The 23,311-nt window shown below is 44.6% G+C and overlaps 1 protein-coding gene across 6 annotated transcripts in view; it reads left to right on the top strand.

The window, feature by feature from the left end:
• Nucleotides 1–23,311, top strand: part of prss12 (serine protease 12) — a 130,910-nt gene that overhangs the window by 57,499 nt on the left and 50,100 nt on the right. For all 6 annotated transcript variants that reach the window (XM_078213815.1, XM_078213814.1, XM_078213813.1 and 3 more), the window contains 3 exons: nt 16,078–16,256; nt 17,144–17,285; nt 22,435–22,637. In XM_078213815.1, the coding sequence (XP_078069941.1) occupies nt 16,078–16,256; nt 17,144–17,285; nt 22,435–22,637 (524 nt within the window). The remainder of the gene's footprint in view (nt 1–16,077; nt 16,257–17,143; nt 17,286–22,434; nt 22,638–23,311) is intronic.

Raw genomic sequence — 23,311 nt, 5'->3', positions numbered from 1 at the left:
ACTAACCTGAAAGTAGTTGATGATTGCTTTAAACAGCACTGGTGTAAGATCCTTTCTGCTGTTGAACACTGTGGCTATGTCAGGTTAAGAAAAGGTGTTAGCTGGAATGTTCAGGTCTAAATTGGCATCAGGGAAGTCAAAATAGTGTTACACACTGCTTGACATAATAATTCGCCTATTCTTTACACTTCTGGCGCATGCTCAGAATGATCTCGCTCACATTTTCACTAAAATGATGTCTAGTGTGGCCTGCACCAGAGGTGTGGCCTGGATGCACCCAAAATGGTACCCAGAGTGCTGAGACTATGGGCTCTGTGGAGCCAAATTTTGTGGCTTCAGAGTTTTGACCCAGCCAGGGCTAATGTAAATCAATTTGCTTTGAGAACTTTGTTTAGTGTTACAATAATCGATGATGCGGAGATGCCAGCGTTGGATTGGGGTGGGCACAGTAAGAAGTCTCACAGCACCTCATCTGATGAAGGAGCAGCGCTATGAAAGTTCATGATTCCAAATAAACCTGTTGGACTTTAACCTGATGTTGCGAGACTGCTCACTGTGCACAATAATCAATGCCAGATAATGGTCTTTTGAGAATGACATTTTTTTTCTCATTGTTGAGGAATATGGGCAATTTTGTTCCTGTCAACTGCCAAGGCTCTAACCTGTGGAGTTCCCTCACTAATCCTCTCTCCCACTCTACTTCTCCATCCTCCTGTAAGTTACTGCATAAGACATAGCTCACTGGCCAAACTTTTGGATACTTGTCCCACTATTTATTTCCATGGCTCATTGTGGGTTTTTGTCTGGTAAAGCTCCTGTGAAGCACCTTTGGACACTTTTATTACAATAACACACCATACAAAGGCAAGTTGTTTTTGCTGTGGCTTTTGTAGAACCTGTTTGTTTGAAATTAATGGAATGAAATTTGAGTGAATTCCACAACAGGCAGGTCATCCACTCTGTCAGTTGAAGATAAACATTGAGCCCAACATTTTGCCGTTCTTTTTCAAGATTGAAATATAGAAGTTCTTGTATGTGAAAAGTTTTCCACATACTACAAGAGTAATGATATTCTGACTAAAGCGAAACTTTAAGTAGATAATTGATAAGGCTTTTTTGTGCTTCTGTATAAAATATAGTTGAAGGCATGTTTAATGTATGTAGCAGCTGCTTTTCTGGGAGTTTTACCTCACATGATGGGCAGGATTTTTCTCCCTTTGTGCGGCATGTTTCCCGGTGGTGGGAGGTGGCGCACCGCTTGCTACCAATGGGATCTTATGGTCCCATCGTTGTCAACAAGGCTTCTCATTGAATGCATCCCTCACCACTGGGAAATCTGCACTGTTGACAGGACAATAAGATCCCGCTGGCACGAGCGGCAACAAGATTTCGGCGGATATCTTACACAGTTAATTTACAATGCTGTCCAGATATACAATGCCACAGTCTCTTATAAAGTCATAGAGTCATAGACATTTACAGCATGGAATCAGGCCCTTCGGCCCAACTTGTCCATGCCGCCCAGTTTTTTACCACTAAGCTAGTCCCAATTGCCCACATTTGGCCCATATTCCATATTGTGATGTGTTTAACATAGTATTCTTATGAGTAGCCCATTAGACCAGTCCTTGATTTTGGGAATTTTACTCTGTCCTCAGTTATTTTTCTGAAATAATTGTACTGTTTTGCTAATGTAATTGTTACACCAAGTTTAAATCCTGTTGGGGACATAGGCCAGTTAGCCTAACATCTGTCATAGGGAAAATGTTTGAAGCCTTTATTAAAGATGCTATAGCAGGAAAAATTCAAGGCAATCAGGCAGAGTCAACATGGTTTTGTGAAAGGGAAACCATGCTTTACCAATTTACTGCAGGCCTTTGAAGGAATCAAATGTGCTGTGGATAAAGGGGAACCGGTAGATGAAATGTACTTAGATTTCCAGAAAACATTTGATAAGGTGCCACGTCAAAGGTTATTGTGGAAACTAAAAGCTCATGATGTAGGGGTATTGGCATGGATAGATGATTGGGTAGCTAACAGGAAACAGAGTTGGCATAAATAGGTCTTTTTCTGGTTGGCAGGGTGTGACGAGTGGTGTACCATTGGGATCGGTGCTGGGACCTCAGAGTTTTACAATTTATATAAGTGGATGAAGGGAGTAAATGTATAGTTGCTAAATTTGCTAATGACACAGAAATAGGTAGGAAAGTAAAGTAGGAAAGTGAACCTAAGGAGGATAAAGGGACACAGGTTAACTGAGAGGGCAAAAATATAATGTGAGCAGATGTGACATTGGACGGGATTTAGCAGGCCCGTTTGCCATGGCTGCTAAATCTCGCAATAAGGCCATAACGTGATTTGTGTCAATGAGAACTCAGTTTGAGATCTTCCTCAAACCCCCCCACCCCACCCCCATTCCCCCAACCGCCAGTCACGTAATCAAGCTCGCAGAAAGGGTCTGCATCAATTTATATCAACTTAAATATAATTAAACATCTTCATGTTGTAGCGTCCTGCCCTGTGGAATGCTACTTCTGGCATGCATCACTATTGACTTTTGAAAATGAAAACCAGTTGAGATAAACACGCCAAGGGTGCAGAGGTGCTTGGAGGCCAAGGGAATGAGGGCCAAGGCTGGGCATTGCCCCCGGCACTGTCCCCAGGGGTGAGTGCCAGCAGACACAGGTGGGCACTGAGGTAGGCACTGCTGGGTCACTGCCAAGGGGTAACACTCCTCGATGGGGGGATCCCCTCATGTGTGGTTGGGGGGGGGGGGGAGATGGGTGCCTGCCAATGACAGCATGGTGGGGGAAGAGGGGGGTGAGTGCCCTTGATATTTCTGTGGTGGGGGTGGGTGTTCATGAATGGAAGCTTGTGGGACTGGGGGTCCTTCATGGCTGTGGGGGGCGGTGGGAGGAAATCTATTTTTAAAAGTTTTTTTAAGATGGGAACCCGATCACTTTGGAGTTGGTCTTGCCAACTCTACCAGGCCCCACCCCGCCAGAGCGAGGCCACATCAGAACGATGCCGGGGCTGACACGTCACTCCCCTTCTCCATCACCCCCCCCGCCCCCCCCCCCCCCCCCCAGGGGCAGACACGTCACTTCCCTTCTCCATCCCCCCGCCCCCCCCCCCCAGGGGCAGACACGTCACACCCTTCTCCTTCCCCCCCCCCCTCCCCGCCAGGGGAGACACGTCACTCCCCTTCTCCATCCCCCCCTCCCCCCTCCCCCCGCCAGGGGAGACACGTCACACTCTTTCTCCACCCCCCCCCCCCCCCCCCCCCCCAAGGCAGAGCAAGGCCGGAATGTGCAGGAGGCTGTCGACGGACTGCAGATCGGAAGGATGGTGGAGGGAGAGCAGCGATCAAGCTAGGTCGGGGGTGTGCCTCCCAGGGGGGTCCGATCCCGGGGGGGGTGGGGTCTGCCGGCAGGGCCTGCCTCCCAGGGGGATCTGATCGGGGGGGGGGGGTGTTGGGCTGCCGGGGTGGTTTGCTGGGGGGGGGTCCACGAAGGATAGTCGGGGGGGGGATTGGCTTCGGCGGTTCCCCTGCTGAATTGGAGTCCCATTCGGACTTTTATTTAACAGGTCGTTTAATGCGCGGACGCGAAATGGGCCGCAACCTGGTAAAGTCGGATTCGCCGGTAAAGTTGGGTGCGAGCTTCATTAAGTCGATTTAAATGCATGCAAATACATTTAAATCGACGCGCCGGCCGATTCGGGCGCGCGCCGGACCCACGCCCGGATCGGGGCTCGGTAAAGACGTGATCTGCCATGAGTCGGGTGCAGATCGCGTTTTAGGGACCCAGTGCCCAACTTTATCGCGATTTCACGCCCAAAAACGGGCGCGAAACTTTGATAAAATCGGGCCCCATATGTTCGTATGTTGAAAAAAACTTCCAGAAAGTTTTTTTTACACTGTTTCCTTTCTAAGCTGAAAATGATGATTACTTTTTTACTTACCATGCACTGAACATGCGTCAGGTTTTAATGGCAATTTGAATGGGAAGACATGTGTAAATAATGAATTTCTGCTGTGCCAAAACTTGTTTCAGCATATGGCAAATTATGGGCATGATAAAAATTACATTGATCGCTGCACATATGCTCATTCCTATTACTTTAATTTGAAGTGCTTCTTTCACTGAAAAAAAAGAGGATAATTTTCTCCTTCAATTTACTTTGTGTGTGGCTTCCAAAGACAATGTAGGACCGCAGTATCATTGAAACTTGGCTTCAGGCTTCATTTTTTAGAAGTCACTGGTTAAGTTTTTGTACAGGCCTCGAGACTAGCAGTTCATTTATTTAAATGTATGCAAATGTATGCAAATATGGGTGGCACGGTGGCATAGTGGTTAGCACTGTTGCCTCACAGCACCAGGGACCCAGGTTCAATTCCAGCTTTGGGTGACTGTCTGTGTGGAGTTTGCACATTCTCCTCGTGTCTGCGTGGGTTTCCTCCAGGTGCTGCAGTTTCCTCCCACACTCCAAAGATGTGCGAGTTAGGTTGATTGGCCATGGTAAATTGCCCCTTAGTGTCAGGCAGACTAGCAACGTAAATACGTGAAGTTATGGAGATAGGGGCTGGGTGGGATTGTTGTCAGTGCAGACTCGATGGGCCAAATGGCCTCCTTCTGCACTGTAGGGATTGTGTGATTCTATGAAATATCGGTGCTCTGCCAACTGCAAACAGGCACATAAATAAAATAAGGAAGGCTAAAATGGAAATAGGACCACTATGGGGGTAGACAGGATAATACTACAGGCAAGATTAGAGAGATGGCGGAAATATTAAATAATCATTCCGCTTCAGTATTTACCAGGAAGATAGAACAATAATGAATGGTGAGATGAGTGACGAGATAAGAGCATTTAACATAACAAAAGGGGATGTGTGGAACAAACTTTAAAAAATCTCAAAGAGAACAAAGCCGCTGGTCTGGATGGTTTGCATCCACATATTTTAAAAGGAGCTTATTGAATTTTTTGAGGAGGTAAGATAGAGAGCAAACAGTGGTAAGGGGCAATTTACCATGGCCAATAATCTAACCCACATATCTTTGAACTGTGGGAGGAAACTGGAGCACCTGGAGGAAACCCACGCAGACACAGGGAGAATGTGCAAACTCCACACAGACAGTCACCCAAAGCTGGAAAGCAAACAGTGGTAACATGTAATTTACCTGGATTTTCAAAAGGTGCTCCATAATAGACAGATTTAATAAGGTTCGAGAATGCAGAGTCAGGAGACAAGTGGCAGAATAGATAGCTAGTTAAATTCAATTGTAAAGGGCAGTTATTTGGAGTTGCAGAAGATGGGAAGTGGTGTTTTACTAGGATTTGGATTGGAACCACTGCTGTTCACGATTTACATTTAACAATTTGGACTTTGCAATCAAAAATGCAATTTTTAAATTTGTAGATGACACCAAATTGAAACTGATAGTCAATACTGAGGAGAGAAGCAACACATTACAGGGGGACATTAATTAATATGTAGCATGGGCAAATAATTAGCAAATGAAGTTCAACACAAATCAATGTGAGGTGGTGCATTTTAGCAGATAGAATAAGGAGGTCACGTATTACTTGGAAGGTACAAGTCCAGCCCAAGGGAATAGAACGAAATGATCTTGGACTACAAATATACCAATCATTAAACCTATTACCCAGAGCGTGGTGACGGTCTGGAATGTGCTGGCTGGGAGGGTGGTAGAGGCTTAAAAAGTACCTGGATGAGCAGTTGGTACATCATAACATTCAGGGCTATGGGCCAAATGCTGGTAAATGGGATTAGGTGTTCAGATATTTTTCGTGTGTTGGTTCAAACTCGATGGGCCAAAGGGCCTCTTCTGCACTCTATGATTCTATTCTAAATTTTACTCCACAGCTCCGTAAGTCCATCACAAAAGCAAACAAAGCACTAGACTAGGAGGATAGGATTGAAATGTAGGGAAATTATGCTGTATATGTATCAAAAATGGTTTGACCACACTTAGAATATTGTGTGCAGTTCTGGTTTCCATATTATGAAAAGGATATGGAGGCACTGGAGAAGATACAGCAAAGATTTAAAAGGATGCAACCAGAAATGCATAGATGTATATCAGGAAAGCGTCATGGGTCTCTTTTCTCTTGAAAAAAAGAAGAGTAATAGATGTCTTTAAAATTATGAAAGGTTTTGATTGAGTAGATAGAGAGAGAATGTTTCCTGTTCTGGAGGCCATCAATATAAAATAGTCACAAAGGAATGCAACAGGGAATTCAGAAGAAACGTCTATATCCAAAGAATATTGACAATGTGGAATTTACTGCCACAGGGATTGTGGTTGAAGAAAATGAATAGAAATGTATTTAAGGAGAAGCTAGACAAGCATTTGATAGAAAAGGGAATAGGTGGTTATGATGATAGATTTAGATGAGAAAAGAGGGAAGATGGTAGCGTGAAGCATTAACACAGGCATGGGTTGGTTGGGTCGAATTACCCGTTACTGTGATGTATACCATATATAATACCGTGCAAAAGAAATGAATAATTTTAGATCAGTGATGTTACATTTTATGTGAAATGAAAGTGATGTTACTTCAACATTTAGCTCTTTATTTCTGTTGGCAACATTTGAACTTCAGTGAAGGGCATCAATCATGAGCTTTCTCCCCTTCTGCGTTCCGATGCTTACATTCTGTGCTGCTTAAAGGGATAGTAGCAATGTTTTTACAAAGAACAAAGTGAAAAAACAAAGAAAGTACAGAACAGGAACAGGCCATTCGGCCCTCCAAGCCCGTGCTGATCATGATGCCTTAACTGAACTACAAAAAAAACCTTCTGCCCTTACTCGGACCGCATCTCTCTATTCCTTCCCTATTCATGTACCTATCCAGATGCCTCTTAAATGTTGCTGATGTGCCTGCTTCCATGACCTCCTTTGGCAGCACGTTCCAGGCACTTACTACTCTCTGCATGAAAATCTACCCCCCCCCCATCTCTCTTAAACTTTCCTCCTCTCAAACTGTGCCCCCTTGTAATTGACACTTCCACCCTTGGAAAAAGCCTCTGACTATCCACCCTGCCTATGCCTTTAATAATTTTGTCGCCCTCTATCAGGTCTCCCCTCAGTCCTTCCAGTGAAAACAATTCTAGTTTATTCAACCTCTCCTCATAGTCAACGCATCTACATCTACATTTTCTACATCATCTTTCCAATTCTCCCTCCCATAGGGAAATGAAGCAACCTCGGTCTAACACCTTGGATCAAAACCTGATCCATATTGTAGGAACCCTGTCCATTCTCATTCTGTGAACATGTGCAGTGCAACCGCTGCAATGCAATAAATCAAAACTTCTGTTGCACGTTTTTTAAGGTCTACAGCTAAGCCAATTTCTTTTTGAAATCAATCCACCCCCCCATTTACTTTGGAAAACAGTCATATTGTAACAAGCTTTTATATTTTAGCCATCACTCAATCTTCAGATGCATGCAGTCTCCAGGAAAACGTGTTTGAACAATCAGAGACTCTGTTTAACGTGTCCTCAGCATAATCAAGGATAAATTTTAAGCTTCTAAGGTGTGGTTTTCATAGTAAGGAACATATAATCCCTATGAAAACACAACAGAGGATTGCTCATCAAGTTCTTAAATGGGTGATATTTAAGGAGGTGGCAGGCATTTCACCCAGTGGATGCAGGGCAGACGAGCACCCCCTCCCCCCCGCCCCCCCCAACACACACACACACACACACACACACAAAACCAGGATTGCCTCTGCTCAGGAGTTTGGATTATAGAGACATTTCAAGAAAACTATATTCCACTGAGGAAGAAAGACTCTACCAGTAGAATACACCATTCGTGGCTAACTGAGGCAGCTCAGGGTGGCATCAAATTGGAAGAAAAGGTGGACAATGCTGTCAAGATTAGTGGTAGGCCAGAAGATTGGGAACATTTTCGAAACCAGCAAAGGATGACATTGGCAGAAGAATAGAATATTAGTTAAATGGAGGGAGACTGCCAGATCTGCAGTCAGAGGGATTTCGGCGTCCCTTTTCATCAATTACAAAAGGTTAGCATGCAGGAATAGCAAGTAATTAGAAAGGTAAATGAATGTTGGCATTTGTTGAAAGGGGGGTGGAGTTTAAAGGCAGAGAAGTCTTGCTACAACTATACAGAGTATTGGTGAGAGAACACCTAAAGTACTGTGTACAGATTTGGTCACCTTACTTCAAGAGAGACATACTTGCATTGCAAGCAGTTCAAAGTAGGTTCACTAGGATGATTCCTGGGCTGAGGAATTTGTTGCCCATGCTTAATTGCCCTTGAACTGAATGGCTTGCTGGGCCATTCCAGACCAAAGATTCTGCCAGAACATGCTCTCTGCCAGGTCTGCCCACCTTTGGGAGCAACCTTGAGGGTGACATGAGTTCATTCTTGGTGACTTTAGATTAGATATTGCTTCCAAGTTGCCATACATACGGACTTTGTGAGGGCATGGGAAAAATTTCAACTCTACCTGCAGGTGTTTGAGATGATGGGAGAATGGAGTGTTGTGCAGGTTCAGATGTGTGTATTTAGCACCAGGGTACTCTACATCAGCACAGTTTGGCACATGCAAAGCATCAAACCCGCAGAGGGTAACTAGTGTAATTTAACTCAGTTGTCATAAATCAAGGAACATTAGAACAAAGTATAATGTCTGCAACCAAAAGGAACTGGGGCCTTCCAATCAGCAGAGGTTAGAAAACCAAAGATTTAAGGAAATGTCTCGATAGCTTACTCTGCCTGGAATCTGTTAGTTATCAGATTGTCACAGGTCCGTCTGCCACGTCGTACCCCTGCTATGGCCTCTGCATGTGCCTCAATGACATCATAGCCCTCATCAGCACTGTCCCCTTCCCCATCCTCATTGTCAGAGGAGACACCTCGGTCTTCCATGCCTCCCTCAGCCAGGAAGTCTTCCTACTTAGTTGTGTAAGGTTGTGTAGGCTGCAGCAGACAATGGTGTTCTGGGACATTCTCAGTGGTGAGTATTGGTGAGTCCAGCCTGACTTTCCAAACATCTGAACCCCACCTTTAGAAAGCCTCTCATCTCCTCAGTTGTGTAGGTTCATCTCCACAGTTGTGTAGGTATGTGCAGCATTGTAGCTCTCATCAGTAGCATTCTGCGGACAACAAACTGGTGTCATCAGCTTCTTGGGTATCCTTCATGTCCAAGGAGCCAGCTGTGCAATTGCTCATGTCCTTCAAAAACATGTGGCACCTGGGAGCAGGTCAGAATGCAGACATTGTACTGAGCTCATTGAGAACTGATCACAAACATGCAAGCTTTGTCTTCTGCGATCACGTATCAGCTGCACGTTAATGAGTGGAAACTTTTACTCTGGATGAATGTTACTGGCTGTTGCTAGGGAGCTCTCAAGGCCATGTTTGAGTGATCAATAGCCCCTTGCACTTACCGGAAATTTGAAATTGCTACAAAACCCAATGCTCTTGCTGGCTGGCTTTCAAAATCTGGGCAAAATTGGACACATTGATGTGCTCTACTGAATAGGACATCTGTCACCTCTCAGATGCATTTGTGTATCACTGACTAAGAGATGCCGCCTACACAGGTCACCGGTGGAGCCCTGGAAGGAGCCAGTGATACAGAGGTTTAAGTTACTGGCGCCCTTTAATGTTATCAGAATTGGCTTGCCTCCAAGTCCTTGCGGTTGCAAGTCCTCAAGGAGAAGCTAGCAGATGTGAGCGACCACACTTTGGGACACCCGTAAGGCAGCTTCGGCATTGCTTTTTGCTCATCTGTAGATAGGTGTAGCGCCTGCAATTTACCTATAGTCGGGCCAATGTTCACTTACACTTGCCCCTGGTCATCAGTATCCTGAGGCCCCACTGCCTCTTGCTGCTCAGGCCATTCTTCTCCTGGCCCTGGACCAAACTACAATGGCCCCTCTTCCTCATCATCCGGATGAAGGAACTCTACAAGGAGGAGAGCCACTACAAGGAGGCGAGCAAGTGTGCAGGGAAAGAGGGACTGATAGATCTTTCTCTTGCAAGTTCTTTCTCTCAGTGTGGTGGGACCCCACTCTCCCAACACCCTCCTCCCCACCCACCCTGCTGTCACCGCCCCTCCATTCCCACCCACACATGCTCTCATAGTTAGAATGTTCCATAATTTATTTCTCTAAGTGCTGGTCACCCTGACTGTTGCTGGTGTGTTCCCAGCAACCAGCAGGGTATAATATAGGAACTATCTGTGTGTCTATATATCAGCTGCCGACTGCTGCTCCCTGTTCCCATGACACTTGTATTCCCCCAAACAATGTCAGAAGACTTGGGGAGTTTGTTCAACTAATGATTGTTGAAACAGACAATTCTGAATTATTAACGCAGAGTGTTGAGAATTCAGCACTCAGCTGTGACTAATTTGAATCTGCCCTCTTTTCTGTGGTGAGTTTTAGCCGTCCTCAGCTGGCCTGCTAAAGGGAGCACTGCACATAGTCGCAGGTACTTCTATTTCTGGTAGGGTGGGTGTGTTGGTGGTGGGGGGATTCACAGAGCCCTGTTCTGCTGAACCGAGGTTTGTGCAAATAATCAAGAGGATGATGAATCGGAACCAAACGGGCAGTCAAAGGGAATGTGAGTGGTGGAGTGAGATGTAGAGCTGTCTTTTCAACCACTTAACCCAAAGATTCAAGTCTGGTACTGGAGGAAAGAATATTAATAGTTCACAGTTTAACGAATTCCTAATGGGGCAAAAGGGGCACTCTTACAAAAGGCACTAAAATTTAACGAAGTGTATGTTTGATGCTGAGCGGTTTCTCTTTAAAACACACATATATAACAATCATTGAGGTAGTGGTGGAATTCTATTTCCCTTGCGTCAGCTGAATTTTTTTTAACAGAACAGGCAATTGTAGCGAATTGCCGTTCAGGAAAATACTGTTTTATCTTTTCACTTTTCCATCTGTTTCGAATGGAAGTTAATGATTCTTGGAGCAATATTTCCTTAAAGGAAAAAAGTAGCTCTGTCTCTGAGCACTCCCCAAGGAGCACTCTTTCTTTACATTTAACTTTTTTAAAAAAAGCAGGCTCCACAGGAAATTCCAGCTTTAAGTCTCTTATATAACAATTTAACAAACTCCTTCCGAAAATTCACATAAGCCCTTTATCTGCACATAGCCTGGGGTAGATTTTGATTTTGTGTGATATTGCAAAAAGAGTGATTGGGAATCAGCAGCTTGTTTTATATCTCGCCCAATGTTTATTCCCTGAGTTTTACTATCACCCAGTGATAGGCAACCTAGGCTGTTGAGTGGGCTCATGAGTAGCGTTCCTTCACCTCAATGATTGAGGGCCCGGTTTTACCAAAACTTCACGCCCGAAATGGCGGTAAAGTTGGGCGTCGGGCCTATGCCGCGATCCGCACCCGATTCCTAGCGGATCGCGCCTTTACCAATGGCCGATTCGGGTGCCGTTCCGGTGCGCGCCCAAATCGGCCGGCGTGGCGATTTAAATGCATTTGCATGCATTTAAATCGACTTAATGAAGCGCGCGCCCAACTTTACCATCAATTCCCCCTTTACCAGCGTTCGGCCCAATTCGCGTCCGCGCCTTTACCGACCTGATAAATAAAAGTCCAACTTGTACTTTTATTCGGCAGGGGAATCGCCGAGGCCCACCCTTCGCAGACACCCCCTCTAACCACCCCGGCAGAGCCCCGCACCCCGGGATCAGACCCCTCTGGGAGGCAGCCCCCTCCCACCCCTCCCCCACCCCCCACCCCCCCCTCCGGGATCGGACCCCTCTGGGAGGCAGGCACACCCCTAACCTACCTCGATCGTGGTCTCCCTCCACCATCCTTCCCGCTCACCTTCAGTCCTTCGACAGCCTGCAGCACGTTCCTGGACACTGACTTCGAGCCACGGCTGAAGTGACGGGGCTTCACACACGTCCGTTGGAGTCTGCCGGAGGAGGGGAGGGCAGGCCCAGTTAGAACTCTGGTGGGGGGCGGGAGGGGGGGTGGGGGGCGGGGGGGATGAGACGGGTGGGCCCACATCACCCTCTTGCGGGGGGGGGGAGGGGAGGAGTTGGGAGGGGAGGGGGTGTGACTTATCATCCCCTGGGGAGGGGGGTGGAGGGGGTGTGACGGATCATCCCCTGGGGGGGAGGAGAGGGAGTGTGACGTATCATCCCCTGGGGGGAGGAGAGGGAGTGTGACGTATCATCCCTGGGGGGTAGGGGTGGGGGGCGGGGGAGGAGAGGGGGTGTGACGTATCATCCCCTGGGGGGAGGAGAGGGGGTGTGACGTATCATCCCCTGGGGGAAGGAGAGGGGGTCTGACGTATCATCCCCTGGGGGGAGGAGAGGGGGTGTGACGGATCATTCACTGGTACACTATCAGCCACAGCCATCTCTCCCGCTCTCTCGCTCCTGCAGGGAAGAGTAATCTGTGGCTGGTAGTGAACCAGTGATGGTGCCAGGAGGGATCGGCCGCAGACAGGCAGCGGAACCCCCGACCAGAGGATGAGACGTCACACCCCTCCCCTCCCCCCACCCCAGGTGATGATCCGTCACACCCCCTCTTCCCCCCCAGGGAATGATAAGTCACACCCCCTCTCCCCCCCACCACAGGAATGAGACGTCACACCCCTGCCCCCCCCCCCCCCCCGACCAGAGGATGAATGGCAGAAAGGCTCTCTCCGCTCTGCTTTTTTTTTTCGCGCCTGGGCGCGTTCTGTCAGATTCTTTCCAAACTGCGCATGCGCAGTTCGGAGCTCCTATCGTTCCAGCGGCGCTAAGCCCCGCCCACTGGACTGGCGCCGGAAAAATGCGTATGGGCGCGCTGGAGCGCGGCCTCCGGGCTTGGATCTATTTGATGCCCGCACCCGGCACTCAGTCTCTAAATGGTAAAATCGGGCCCTGAAAGCGGATATGTGCACTCACCACAACCCTCTGAATAAGATTGAATACATGCCGGATATTTCATAACGAGTTACAGAAAATGCTTAATCACTCATATATTAACAAACTATCAACTTCAAATGGTAAAAACAAAATCAATGTTTACGCTTTGGGTGCAGAGGGAGCGCACGGCAATCAGCACGCACCTCAATTCACTTGTCCTTGCTTTACCCACGTATCAGTTGAGTCATACTGGTCGGGAAAAAATCTACGTAGATAGAAGCCAGCGGAATGTGGCAATCCTGCGTTTGGGCAATGGTAAACAAAATGTCTCATAGGCCGCACTCAGAACCCTAAGGTAAAAGCAAAAGCCTGCGGATGCTGGAATCCGAAACAAAAACAGAAAATGCTGGAAAATCTCAGTACGTCTGACACCATCTGCCAGATGACCCTGTGGGTCATCCAGACTCAAAACATTGACTCTATTCTCACTCCACAAATGCTGTCAGACCTGCTGTGATTTTCCAGCATTTTCTGTTTCTGTTGCACTCAGAGCTCTGATGAGTTGTATGTGGTCCCCTGGCTGCAGTTTGCTCACCACTGCTTTTCATACTCCAATACTCAATATCTACCACTTTAATTCCCTCAAAAAATTCAATTAAAACAAATCAAGTGCAGCTGCCCTTTACAAACCCGTGCAGAATCTACCAAATTAGCCAATGCCTAATTTCATCCCGTATTATGTTTCCAGAAGTTCACCTCATGCCCAATCAAACCTGACAAGTTGATAAATGTCTTAGCTGACCACTTGCTCCCATTCTTGAACACTTCCCAGCTCAACTCTTTTGTAAAATTAAAATTAGTGCCTGTGCTATCCCCCCCTCACTTTCCTTCAGTATTCTGGCATCGACATCACCTGTGGCTGGTGACATTTCAGGAGGTTTATGTAGTGGAAAATGAGTGGAAAATGTAGTGGAAATCTAGCAGGAATAGCTTACCTGCTTCTACTATTGTTGACCTTGATTCCTCTCACTCCCCATGTTGAGGGGCATTAGTCATTCAAACCCAGATGATAGCAGGTGAGTCTTCCACCATCTTATTTAATTCCGGTTACTACCTGAACAGGGAGTACAGTAGACCCGGGACTAGCAGCAGCAATCCCACTCAGAAGGATGGGGGTCCCTTTGATACAATCCTTTCCATCTTAGCTCCCTTCAGGCCTTTTTCTCTCAAAGTCTGGCGGCTGATCAAATTTTTAAAATGAGCTTTCAGAACACCCTGCCCCCTTTAAAGAGGATTTTTTTCTGGCTTTTTTATGGCGTGGGAAGCATATTATTCCAAACGGACCTGTAACTACGTATTTAAATATGGTGGGCAGCCTGCCAATCTTGGTGCCCGCCGACTCCCTGTATTATGGTGGGAGCTGAGGGGTGGGCGGAAGGTGGCATGGTGGCCAGAGATACAGCTGACAGGGCACATAAAAAGCAGCTCAGAGTTTATGTTTCAGTTTAATGACCTTTTTTTCAGAATGATAAATTAACTTTGCTTCTCCCTCCACAGATGTTGGCAAACCCATTCAAATATTTGATATTCTGGTTCATCATGCTATCTGAACCAAACGGATATATTATTGTCTGAGAAGTTTAGAAGAATGAGAGGTGATCTTATTGAAACATGTAAGATCCTGAGGGCACTTAACAGGGTAGATAGCAGGCAGAGGATATTTCCACTACTGGGGGAGACTAGAACTAGGTGACACAGTTTAAGAACAAGAGATCTCCCTTTTAAGACTGCGATAAGGAGCTTTTTCCTCTACGAGGGTCTTCAGTTTGTGAAATTCTCTTCCCCAGTGGAGGCTGGGTTATTGAATTTATTCACGGCAGAGTTAAACAGGTTTTTGATAGCCAAGGAGTCAAGTGTTTTTGGGGGGAAGACAGGAATGCGGAGCTGAGACCACCACAAGATCAGCCATGATCTTATTGAATGGCGGAGCAGGCTTGAAGGGCCGAATGGTCTACTCCTGCTCTTCAGTCCTGTGTAACATTCCAACCAACTGTCATGCTACACATAAATCTGATGTAGTCTGATGGATGAATAAGAATTTCTTTTTCTTTAGCAAAGCTTCAGTATTCTTTTCACCTGGACAAGTAGAGTTTCTCTAGAGAAAAAAAAAACTATTAATAGAGCAGAATCAGCGAATGATTTAACATGAGAGTTCTTGGTAATGGTTTAACACTGGTAAAATCTCTTCGCTATCCGTCCTTGATATCAACAAGGCCACTTGATGGCAGCAAACAAATCTGCAAGATACTTTGTATCATTTATAGATCTTTCAGACCTAAGCCTGTTGATGTTTTTTTTGGAGGTGCCATGTATGTAATAAAATGTTGCTTTCTGGAAAGATATTCCAAGTTTTTAATGTTAGTTCTTTTCTCTGGAAGTTTTTTGACTGAAATCCCATGGAATTCATGAGTGTCCTCCCAGATTCTCACAATATCTGCAGAGAAGCCCCCAGTGAAAGACATGAAATGGTACTACCACCACTGGTGATCTAGCAGGCTTGCAGGCGGGTAGCGGTAAACTCTGGCGCAGTGGCTCTCCAAGCCTCTGGTTGGCACACAATACTTTCTGACTGAGACGGGAAGCATGGACAACTTAGTGATTGGCCTTGGTCATTGCCACTCTCTAAGTGAATACAAAGAAAAACCCAAAGTAACTCATGGTTTTGATTATTTTTAATCAATCTCTGCAATTAAATGTAGTTTTCAGCTTATATTTTTCTTCTGAAGGCTTGTCTGTCTTGAGTTTAAGATTTCACAATCATGAGCACAGCCACAGCCCGACACATTAGAACTCCCATGTAAGTTCTACTATATTGTGCTTGATATTTTTGAAATCTACCATTTGACCAATAGATCCTCTGGCCTCAAACTGGAGGATGTTTCTGGAGCAGCTCTTTGCTGTCCCAAAGTCTTCCTTTTATGCTAATTCGACATCCAAAAGAGGTCATAATAATCTCTAGGTTTGTATGAAAAGTTGTATGATTAGACTGTAGAGCAGCAGAAGTGGAGATGACATGGCAATGTTCTGTTTCCCTCAGGATAATTGATAGCAGGTCAGAATAATAGTGAAAACATGGTAAGTTTTTAATATTTATTTGCCATTTTGTTCCACCACACAGCAGTCCAGCCAAAGCACAGCAGCTGGCCTATTTTGGAGAAGGTTCCGGTCCGATATTACTGGATGATGTGCAGTGCACAGGGAATGAGCTCTCTATAGACCAGTGTCCAAAGAGTTTGTGGGGAAAACATAACTGTGGGCATAAGGAAGATGCAGGTGTGTCCTGCAATCCTCTCAGGGGTAAGTACAGATAATTAACCAATTTTTAACATCAGCGATGTGATTGTGGTTACGGTTAAAGCAGTGAATGGGCACAGTACAGTCTCGCGGTCAAAAAACTTAATTTCAATTAGTGAGCTGGAATAGATAAAGAACAAAATTAGTGACTGTGGTGTGGTAATAAGGCTTTATGCTCATGGTAATCGGAAAAGTTATGCCCCAGCATCCATTTAATTTCTGCACTTAGGATTAGAAAAAAAAGTTGGAGGATTTCAGTCTGATGTTTTGCATACCCTGTTTCGTTCCTGGATGTTGCACTTTTGAAAGAAGAAATTGGTAAGGATTATTGGGAAGGAACCTGAAAGCAGAAGCCCCTAGCAGCATTTGGGAGGCATTAATGTCGAGGTGCTTTCTGCCTTTCAGGATATGGTGTTAAGTTATTTATAACAATTCACATGTGTGCTTGTCTGAAGTGCCTTGCCATTGGTGGGAGTAGATGAATTTCAGTTTTGTTAATCAAATACATGCAGGACATCAACTGTCCAGGCACTCTGTAATAAAAGTTCTTGAATGTAACAGATAGCCCCCATGCGCATACAACATCTGTTTCCAATGGTCATTTGGAGACCTCTCAGACTGGGCTAATAAAATACATAAACTGCAACAAATCTTCTTTCATGGAGGGGAAAACTGCAGTTTTATAATTAGCAGCACTGAGTGAATTTATTTGTCGAATTTAATATTCAGCATGTTATACTACAGTTGTCTTAAACTAATACTGTTACAATTAAAAGCAATGCTTTTAGCTTTCGATTATATTATGTTATACTTATAAACAACTAGACGCTTTGATCTTTTTTATAGAGTATCATATATCTTCACTCTGGTCCATTGTTTGCATTGTTCAGATGGTGCAGTGCGCCTGGTCGGAGGGAAGGCGAGCCATGAAGGACGACTGGAGGTGTATTACAGTGGCCAGTGGGGAACTGTCTGTGATGATGGCTGGACAGAGCGAAATGCTCAAGTTGTTTGTAGGCAACTGGGATTCAGGTACCGGAAGAGCGCTCTGTCTCCAGGTTGGCTATCAAATCGAAGAAACTTGAGAGCGAGGAATTAGAGATATAATTAAACCCACACTGAGGTTGTGACATCATTTCTTTTTTCAACTAATTCAGTGTGAAATCAGCATTTGCTTTACTGCGCAGAATAATGGATAAGGCGTCATGTGGAGGATCGCTTATGAGAAATGTTAGATTTGAAAAGACTGTGAAGATTAAAACAAGAACTGCTACAGCTAAGGTTGCTCAATTATTTATAATTGATACAGTTATTTTTGCATCAGGTTTAATATTCTAAGAAATGCAACGTGTAAGTCACACCTCGTGGGCTTTTAATCTTCTGGGAATGTGACTTCTGTGGTGATCCAAATGATCTTGTGTTTGGATGAGATATAAATTGTAGGTGTGATTATTAGTGTAGCTAATACGTGATGTGGCATCATTTTGTATGATACTTAAAATGCTATTACGGATTCCAAAATCAAACAAAATCAAACTCAAACTTTTGAAAGGCATTCGATAAAATGTTGTATAGAAGGTTACCATGCAAGATTAAAGCTCATGAATAGGGGATAATGTATGAGCCATGGATTGAGAATTGATTCAGGGGCAGAAGGCAGAAACAAAAGGGGCCAATGTCGAGTTGGCAGGTTGGTAAGTGGTGAGGCATCACAGGCCCAGTGCAGGAGCCTCAGCTATTTACAATCTACATCTATGAGTTAGATGAGGGCACTGAGAGTAATGAACTCAAGACTGTTGATCATACAAAGGTAGGTAGGAAATTAAGCTGTAAAGATGCAAAGAGGCTGCAGAGCATAGGTAGGTTAAGTGAGTGGGAAAGAGGTGACGACTAGAGTATCTTGTGGAGAAATGTGAGGATATTCACTTCCGTAGGAAGAATAGCAAAGCAGAACATTCAAGAGAGACTAGTAAATGTTGGTATTAGGTGTTTGGGATATAACTCACAGAAGGTTAACGTGCAGGTACAACAACCAATTAGGAAGGCAAATAGTATGTTAGCCTTTACATCAAGTAGGGTGTTGCCGTATAAAAGTGAGGATGTCTTGCTGTAATTTTAAAAATATTTTTGTGAGATCACACCTAGAATATTCTGTACAGGCTTTTGATAAGGTCCCACACAGGACATTAGAAACACAATTAGAGCATGTAGGATTAAGAGTAATATACTGGTATTGGTTTTTGAAAATTGGTTGACAGGCAGAAAACAGAAAGTAGGAATAAATGGATCATTCTCAGGATAGCAGGCTATTAATAGTGGGGTGCTGCAAAGAACAGCACTGGGGCCACAGCTGTTCACATTCTATATAAATGGTTTGGATGTGGAGACCAAAGTTAATACTTCCAAATTTGATGATGACATAAAATTAGGTGGGAATGCAAGTTATGAGAAGGATACAAGGAGGCTTCAAGGGGGCAGATTAAGTCAAGAGCATAGTCGATGTAATATATTGTAAATAAGTGTGAATTTACCCACTTATGTGGGAGAAACAGAAAGGCAGAGTATTTTTTAAATGGTGAGATGTTGGGAAGTGTTGATGTCCAAAGGGAACTGGGTGTCCTTTTTCATGAGTCACCGAAAGCTAACATGAAGATGCAGCAAGCAATTAGGAATGCAAATGGTATATTGGCCTTCATCATAAGAAGATTTGAGTGCAGGAGTAAAGATGTCTTGCTGCAGTTTTATAGAGTCTTGGTGAGACTGCACCTGAGTATTGTGTATAGTTTTGATCTCCTTATCCAAGGAAAGATATACTTGCTACAGAGGGAGTGCAATAGAGGTTCACCAGGTGAATCCCTCGAATCGTAGGACTGTGTTACAAGGAGAGACTGTATTCCAGAGTTTCGAAGAATGACTGATGATCTTTTGAAACTTACAAAATTCAGAGCAGATGTTTCCCCTGGTTAGGGTCTAGATGTGGAGATGCCAGCGTTGGACTGGGGTAAATACAGTAAGAGTTTTAACAACACCAGGTTAAAGTCCAACAGGTTTATTTGGTAGCAAATGCCATTAGCTTTCGGAGCGCTGCTCCTTCGTCAGATGGAGTGGAGGAGCAGATTTCCACTCCATCTGACGAAGGAGCAGCGCTCCAAAAGCTAATGGCATTGGCTACCAAATAAACCTGTTGGACTTTAACCTGGTGTTGTTAAAACGCTTACTAGGGGTCTAGAACCAGGGGACAGACTCTCGGAATAAGGGGCAGGCTATTTAAGAGTAAGATGAGGAGTAATTTATTCACTCAGAGGATGGTGAATCTTTGGAATTCTCTATTCCAGAGTGCTGTGGAAATTCAGTCATTGAACATGTTCAAGACAGAAATTTTAAATATAGAGTCATAGAATCATAGAGGTTTACAGGAACTTGTCCATGCCGCCCTTTTTTTTAAACCACTAAGCTAGTCCCAATTGCCCACATTTGGCCCAGATCCCTCTATACCCATCGTACCCATATAACTGTCTAAACGCTTTTGAAAGACAAAATTGTACCCGCCTCTACTACTACTTCTGGCAACTTGTTCCAGACACTCACCACCCTCTGTGTGAAAAAATTGCCCCTCTGGACACTTTTGGATCTCTCCCCTCTCACCTTCAACCTATGCCCTCTAGTTTTAGACTCCCCCATCTTTGGGAAAAGATATTCTAGCTGATCTATGCCCCTCATTATTTTATAGACCTCTATAAGATCACCCCTCAGCCTTCTATGCTCCAGAGAAAAAAGTCCCAGTCTATCCAGCCTCTCCTTATAACTCAAACCATCAAGTCCCGGTAGCATCCTAGTAAATCTCTTCTGCACTCTTTCTAGTTTAATAATATTCTTTCTATAATAGGGTGATCAGAACTGTACACAGTATTTCAAATGTAGCCTTACCAATGTCTTGTACAACTTCAACCTGACATCCCAATTCCTGTATTCAATATTCTGACCAATGAAACCAAGCATGCTGAATGCCTTCTTCATCATCTTGTGCACCTGTGACTCCACTTTCAAAGAGCTATGAATCTGTACCCCTAGATCTCTTTGTTTTGTAACTCTCCCCAACGCCCTACCATTAACTGAGTAAGTCCTGCCCTAGTTCATCTACCAAAATGCATCACCTCGCATTAATCTAAATTAAACTCCATCTGCCATTCGTCAGCCCACTGGCCCAATTGTTCAAGATCCAGTTGCAATCTGAGATAACCTTCTTCACTGTCCACAATGCCACTAATCTTGGTGTCATCTGCAAACTTACTAACCATACCTCCTACATTCTCATCCAAATCATTAATATAAATGACAAATAACAGTGGACCCAGCACCGATCCCTAAGGCACACTGCTGGTCCCAGGTCTCCAGTTTGAAAAACAACCCTCTACAACCACCCTCTGGCTTCTGTCATCAAGCCAATTTTGTATCCATTTGGCTACTTCACCCTGGATCCCGTGAGATTTAACCTTATGCAACAACCTACCATGCGGTACCTTGCCAAGGGTCTTGCTAAAGTCCATGTAGGCAACATCAACTGCACTGCCCTCATCTACTTTCTTGGTTACCCCTTCAAAAAACTCAATCAAATTTGTGAGACATGATTTTCCACTCACGAAGCCATGCTGACTGTCCCTAATCAATCCTTGTGTCTCTAAATGCCTCTAGATCCTGTCTCTCAAAATACCTTCCAGCAACTTACCCACCACAGATGTGAGGCTCACTGGCCTGTAGTTCCCAGGCTTTTCCCTGCAGCCCTTTTTAAATACCTGGATGCTAATGACATCAAGGGATATGGGGATATCATGGGGAAAGTGATGTTGAGCTAGATGATCAGCTGCGATTAATTAAATAGCAGAGCAGACTCAACAGGCTGAATGGCCTACTCTTGCTCCTATGATCCTAGGTTACTAAGGCAATCATGATTGATATGCTAAATAACTACTTTGCATCAGTATTTACAATAGAGGAAGGGTACATGCCATCCCAAAGAAATTAATATTGGATCCGGGACAGGGATTCACCAAATTAATGTAAATAAATGAATAGTAATGAGGGAAAGAATGGCACTAATGAGTTACAAATTTCTGGGGCCAGATGGTTTCATCCCCAGGATTTAATGAAAGTAGGTCAGAATATTGCAGATCGTCAAACCATGACCTTCCAAACTTCTCATAGTCAGCAACTGTTCCGTTAGATTAGAACATTGGCTTATTTCACTCTACTGGAACATAGAACAGTGAAGCACAGGAACAGGCCCTTCAGCCCACAATGTTGTGCCGAACATGATGCCAAATTAAACTAATCCCTTCTGCCTGCCATTGGTCCATCTCCCTCTATTTCTTGCATATTCATGTGCTTATCTAAAAGAACGCCCCTATCGTATCTGCCTGGACCACTACCCCTGGCAGCGCATTCCAGACACCTACCACTCTCTGTGTAAAGAACTTGCCCCGCACACCTCCTTTGAACTGTCCCCCTCTCATCTTAAGTGCAGGCTCCAAGGCTCCAACATTTCAACACTATTTAAGAAAGAGAGAAGCAGAAAACCAAAGAATTATAGATCTGTTAGCCTAGCACAGGAAATTTTCTAGAATCTATAATTAGGGTTAAAATAATTGAATACTTCAAAAAAAATTCAGCTGATCAGAAAAAAAAGCACAGATTCGTAAATGGTGGGTCATGCCTGATGAATTTGATTGAATCATTTTAAGGAGCTAACTAATGTGGTGGACAGGGAAATGTCTGAATATCTTATCGATATGGGTTTTTGGAAGGCATTTGATAAAATCCTTCAGAAGGTGCCATGAACTAACTGCATTCCAGGTAGAGCCACCATCCTCTGAATGACAAAGGTCTTTTTTGAAATCCCTTTTGAATCTACAGACCTTTACAATTAAAGTATGCCCTTCTGGATGGACCCCCAACTCCCCCCCACCCGAACCAAGAGAAACAACTGCTCTGTACTCACGCTATCCAGGCGCCCCACAGTCTTATACATCTCAATCATATCCCTGAGGGAAACCCGAAGGAGAAGTACTCACTTGTCATGGAATCTCATGGAATTGGAGACCAATTATTGACCTCATTAGGAGATTGTCTGAGCAGCCGGCATTTGTTCATTTAACTGTTTTGGTTCTCCCCCACTGTTCCACAGATATGCACAGAATCCTATGGCAGGTCAGTTTGAAGGGGGCTCTGGGCCCATTTACTTGGATGACGTCCACTGTGCAGGTCAGGAATCCTTACTGTCTTTGTGCTCCAGAAGCGAATGGGGGAAGCATGACTGCAGCCACCAGGAGGATGTGACTGTCATTTGCACACTCAACACCGTGAATGACATCCAGGGAATTCCTTTTGGTGAGCATTGCTCAGCACAGTCTCAGCAGAAAGTTCAAGGAGAGGAATTTTAGTTTTGCGTTTCGCACAGTCAAGACTATCTTGGTTGAATCAAAAGTACCAATGACAAAAATAATTTTCTGGCAATTTCTTGCAACCACGTTACATTGTTCCTTTTTACACATAACTAAGTGTTCATTTCTGCATAATTAATGGACTTGATGTTCATTTTCCCCACACTCTCCATTTTGAATCATTATATTAATGGTGATGCTATTGAAACCTCAACTTATTCATTTCTGACATGTTTTAGGTGCTTTATTCTTTGCCTTTTTGGCTATGAGTTTCTGTTACTTTGGTGATGTCCATAATTGTGATGAATACTGAAGTTGACTTTCTTCCGAGGAAGGCTGACAGTTTTGGAAGGCTTTTTTATTCCGGGCTCCTGCCAGTAGGAAGGGCAGGAGTAGAATGTTACATTGAGGTCTAGCCTCACCACACTGATAAAGGTTTCAGTATTCCCTACACTAGACACTGCTGCTGTCTACTCCTTCCTTACCTGTTGCATGCAAACAGTGGTGGTGAGGAGTCCCTGTGCATTTACTCTTCCCCCTGCTTATGTTAGAATAGAATAGAATGAGAATAGAATACCCACAGTGCAGAAGGAGGCCATTTGGCCCATCGAGTCTACACCA

Source organism: Mustelus asterias, chromosome 1, assembly GCF_964213995.1.
Source record: "Mustelus asterias chromosome 1, sMusAst1.hap1.1, whole genome shotgun sequence".
NCBI classification, from domain to species: Eukaryota; Metazoa; Chordata; class Chondrichthyes; order Carcharhiniformes; family Triakidae; genus Mustelus; species Mustelus asterias.
The sequence above is the reverse complement of the archived record's forward strand: the minus strand, read 5'-3'. Positions and strand labels throughout refer to the sequence as shown.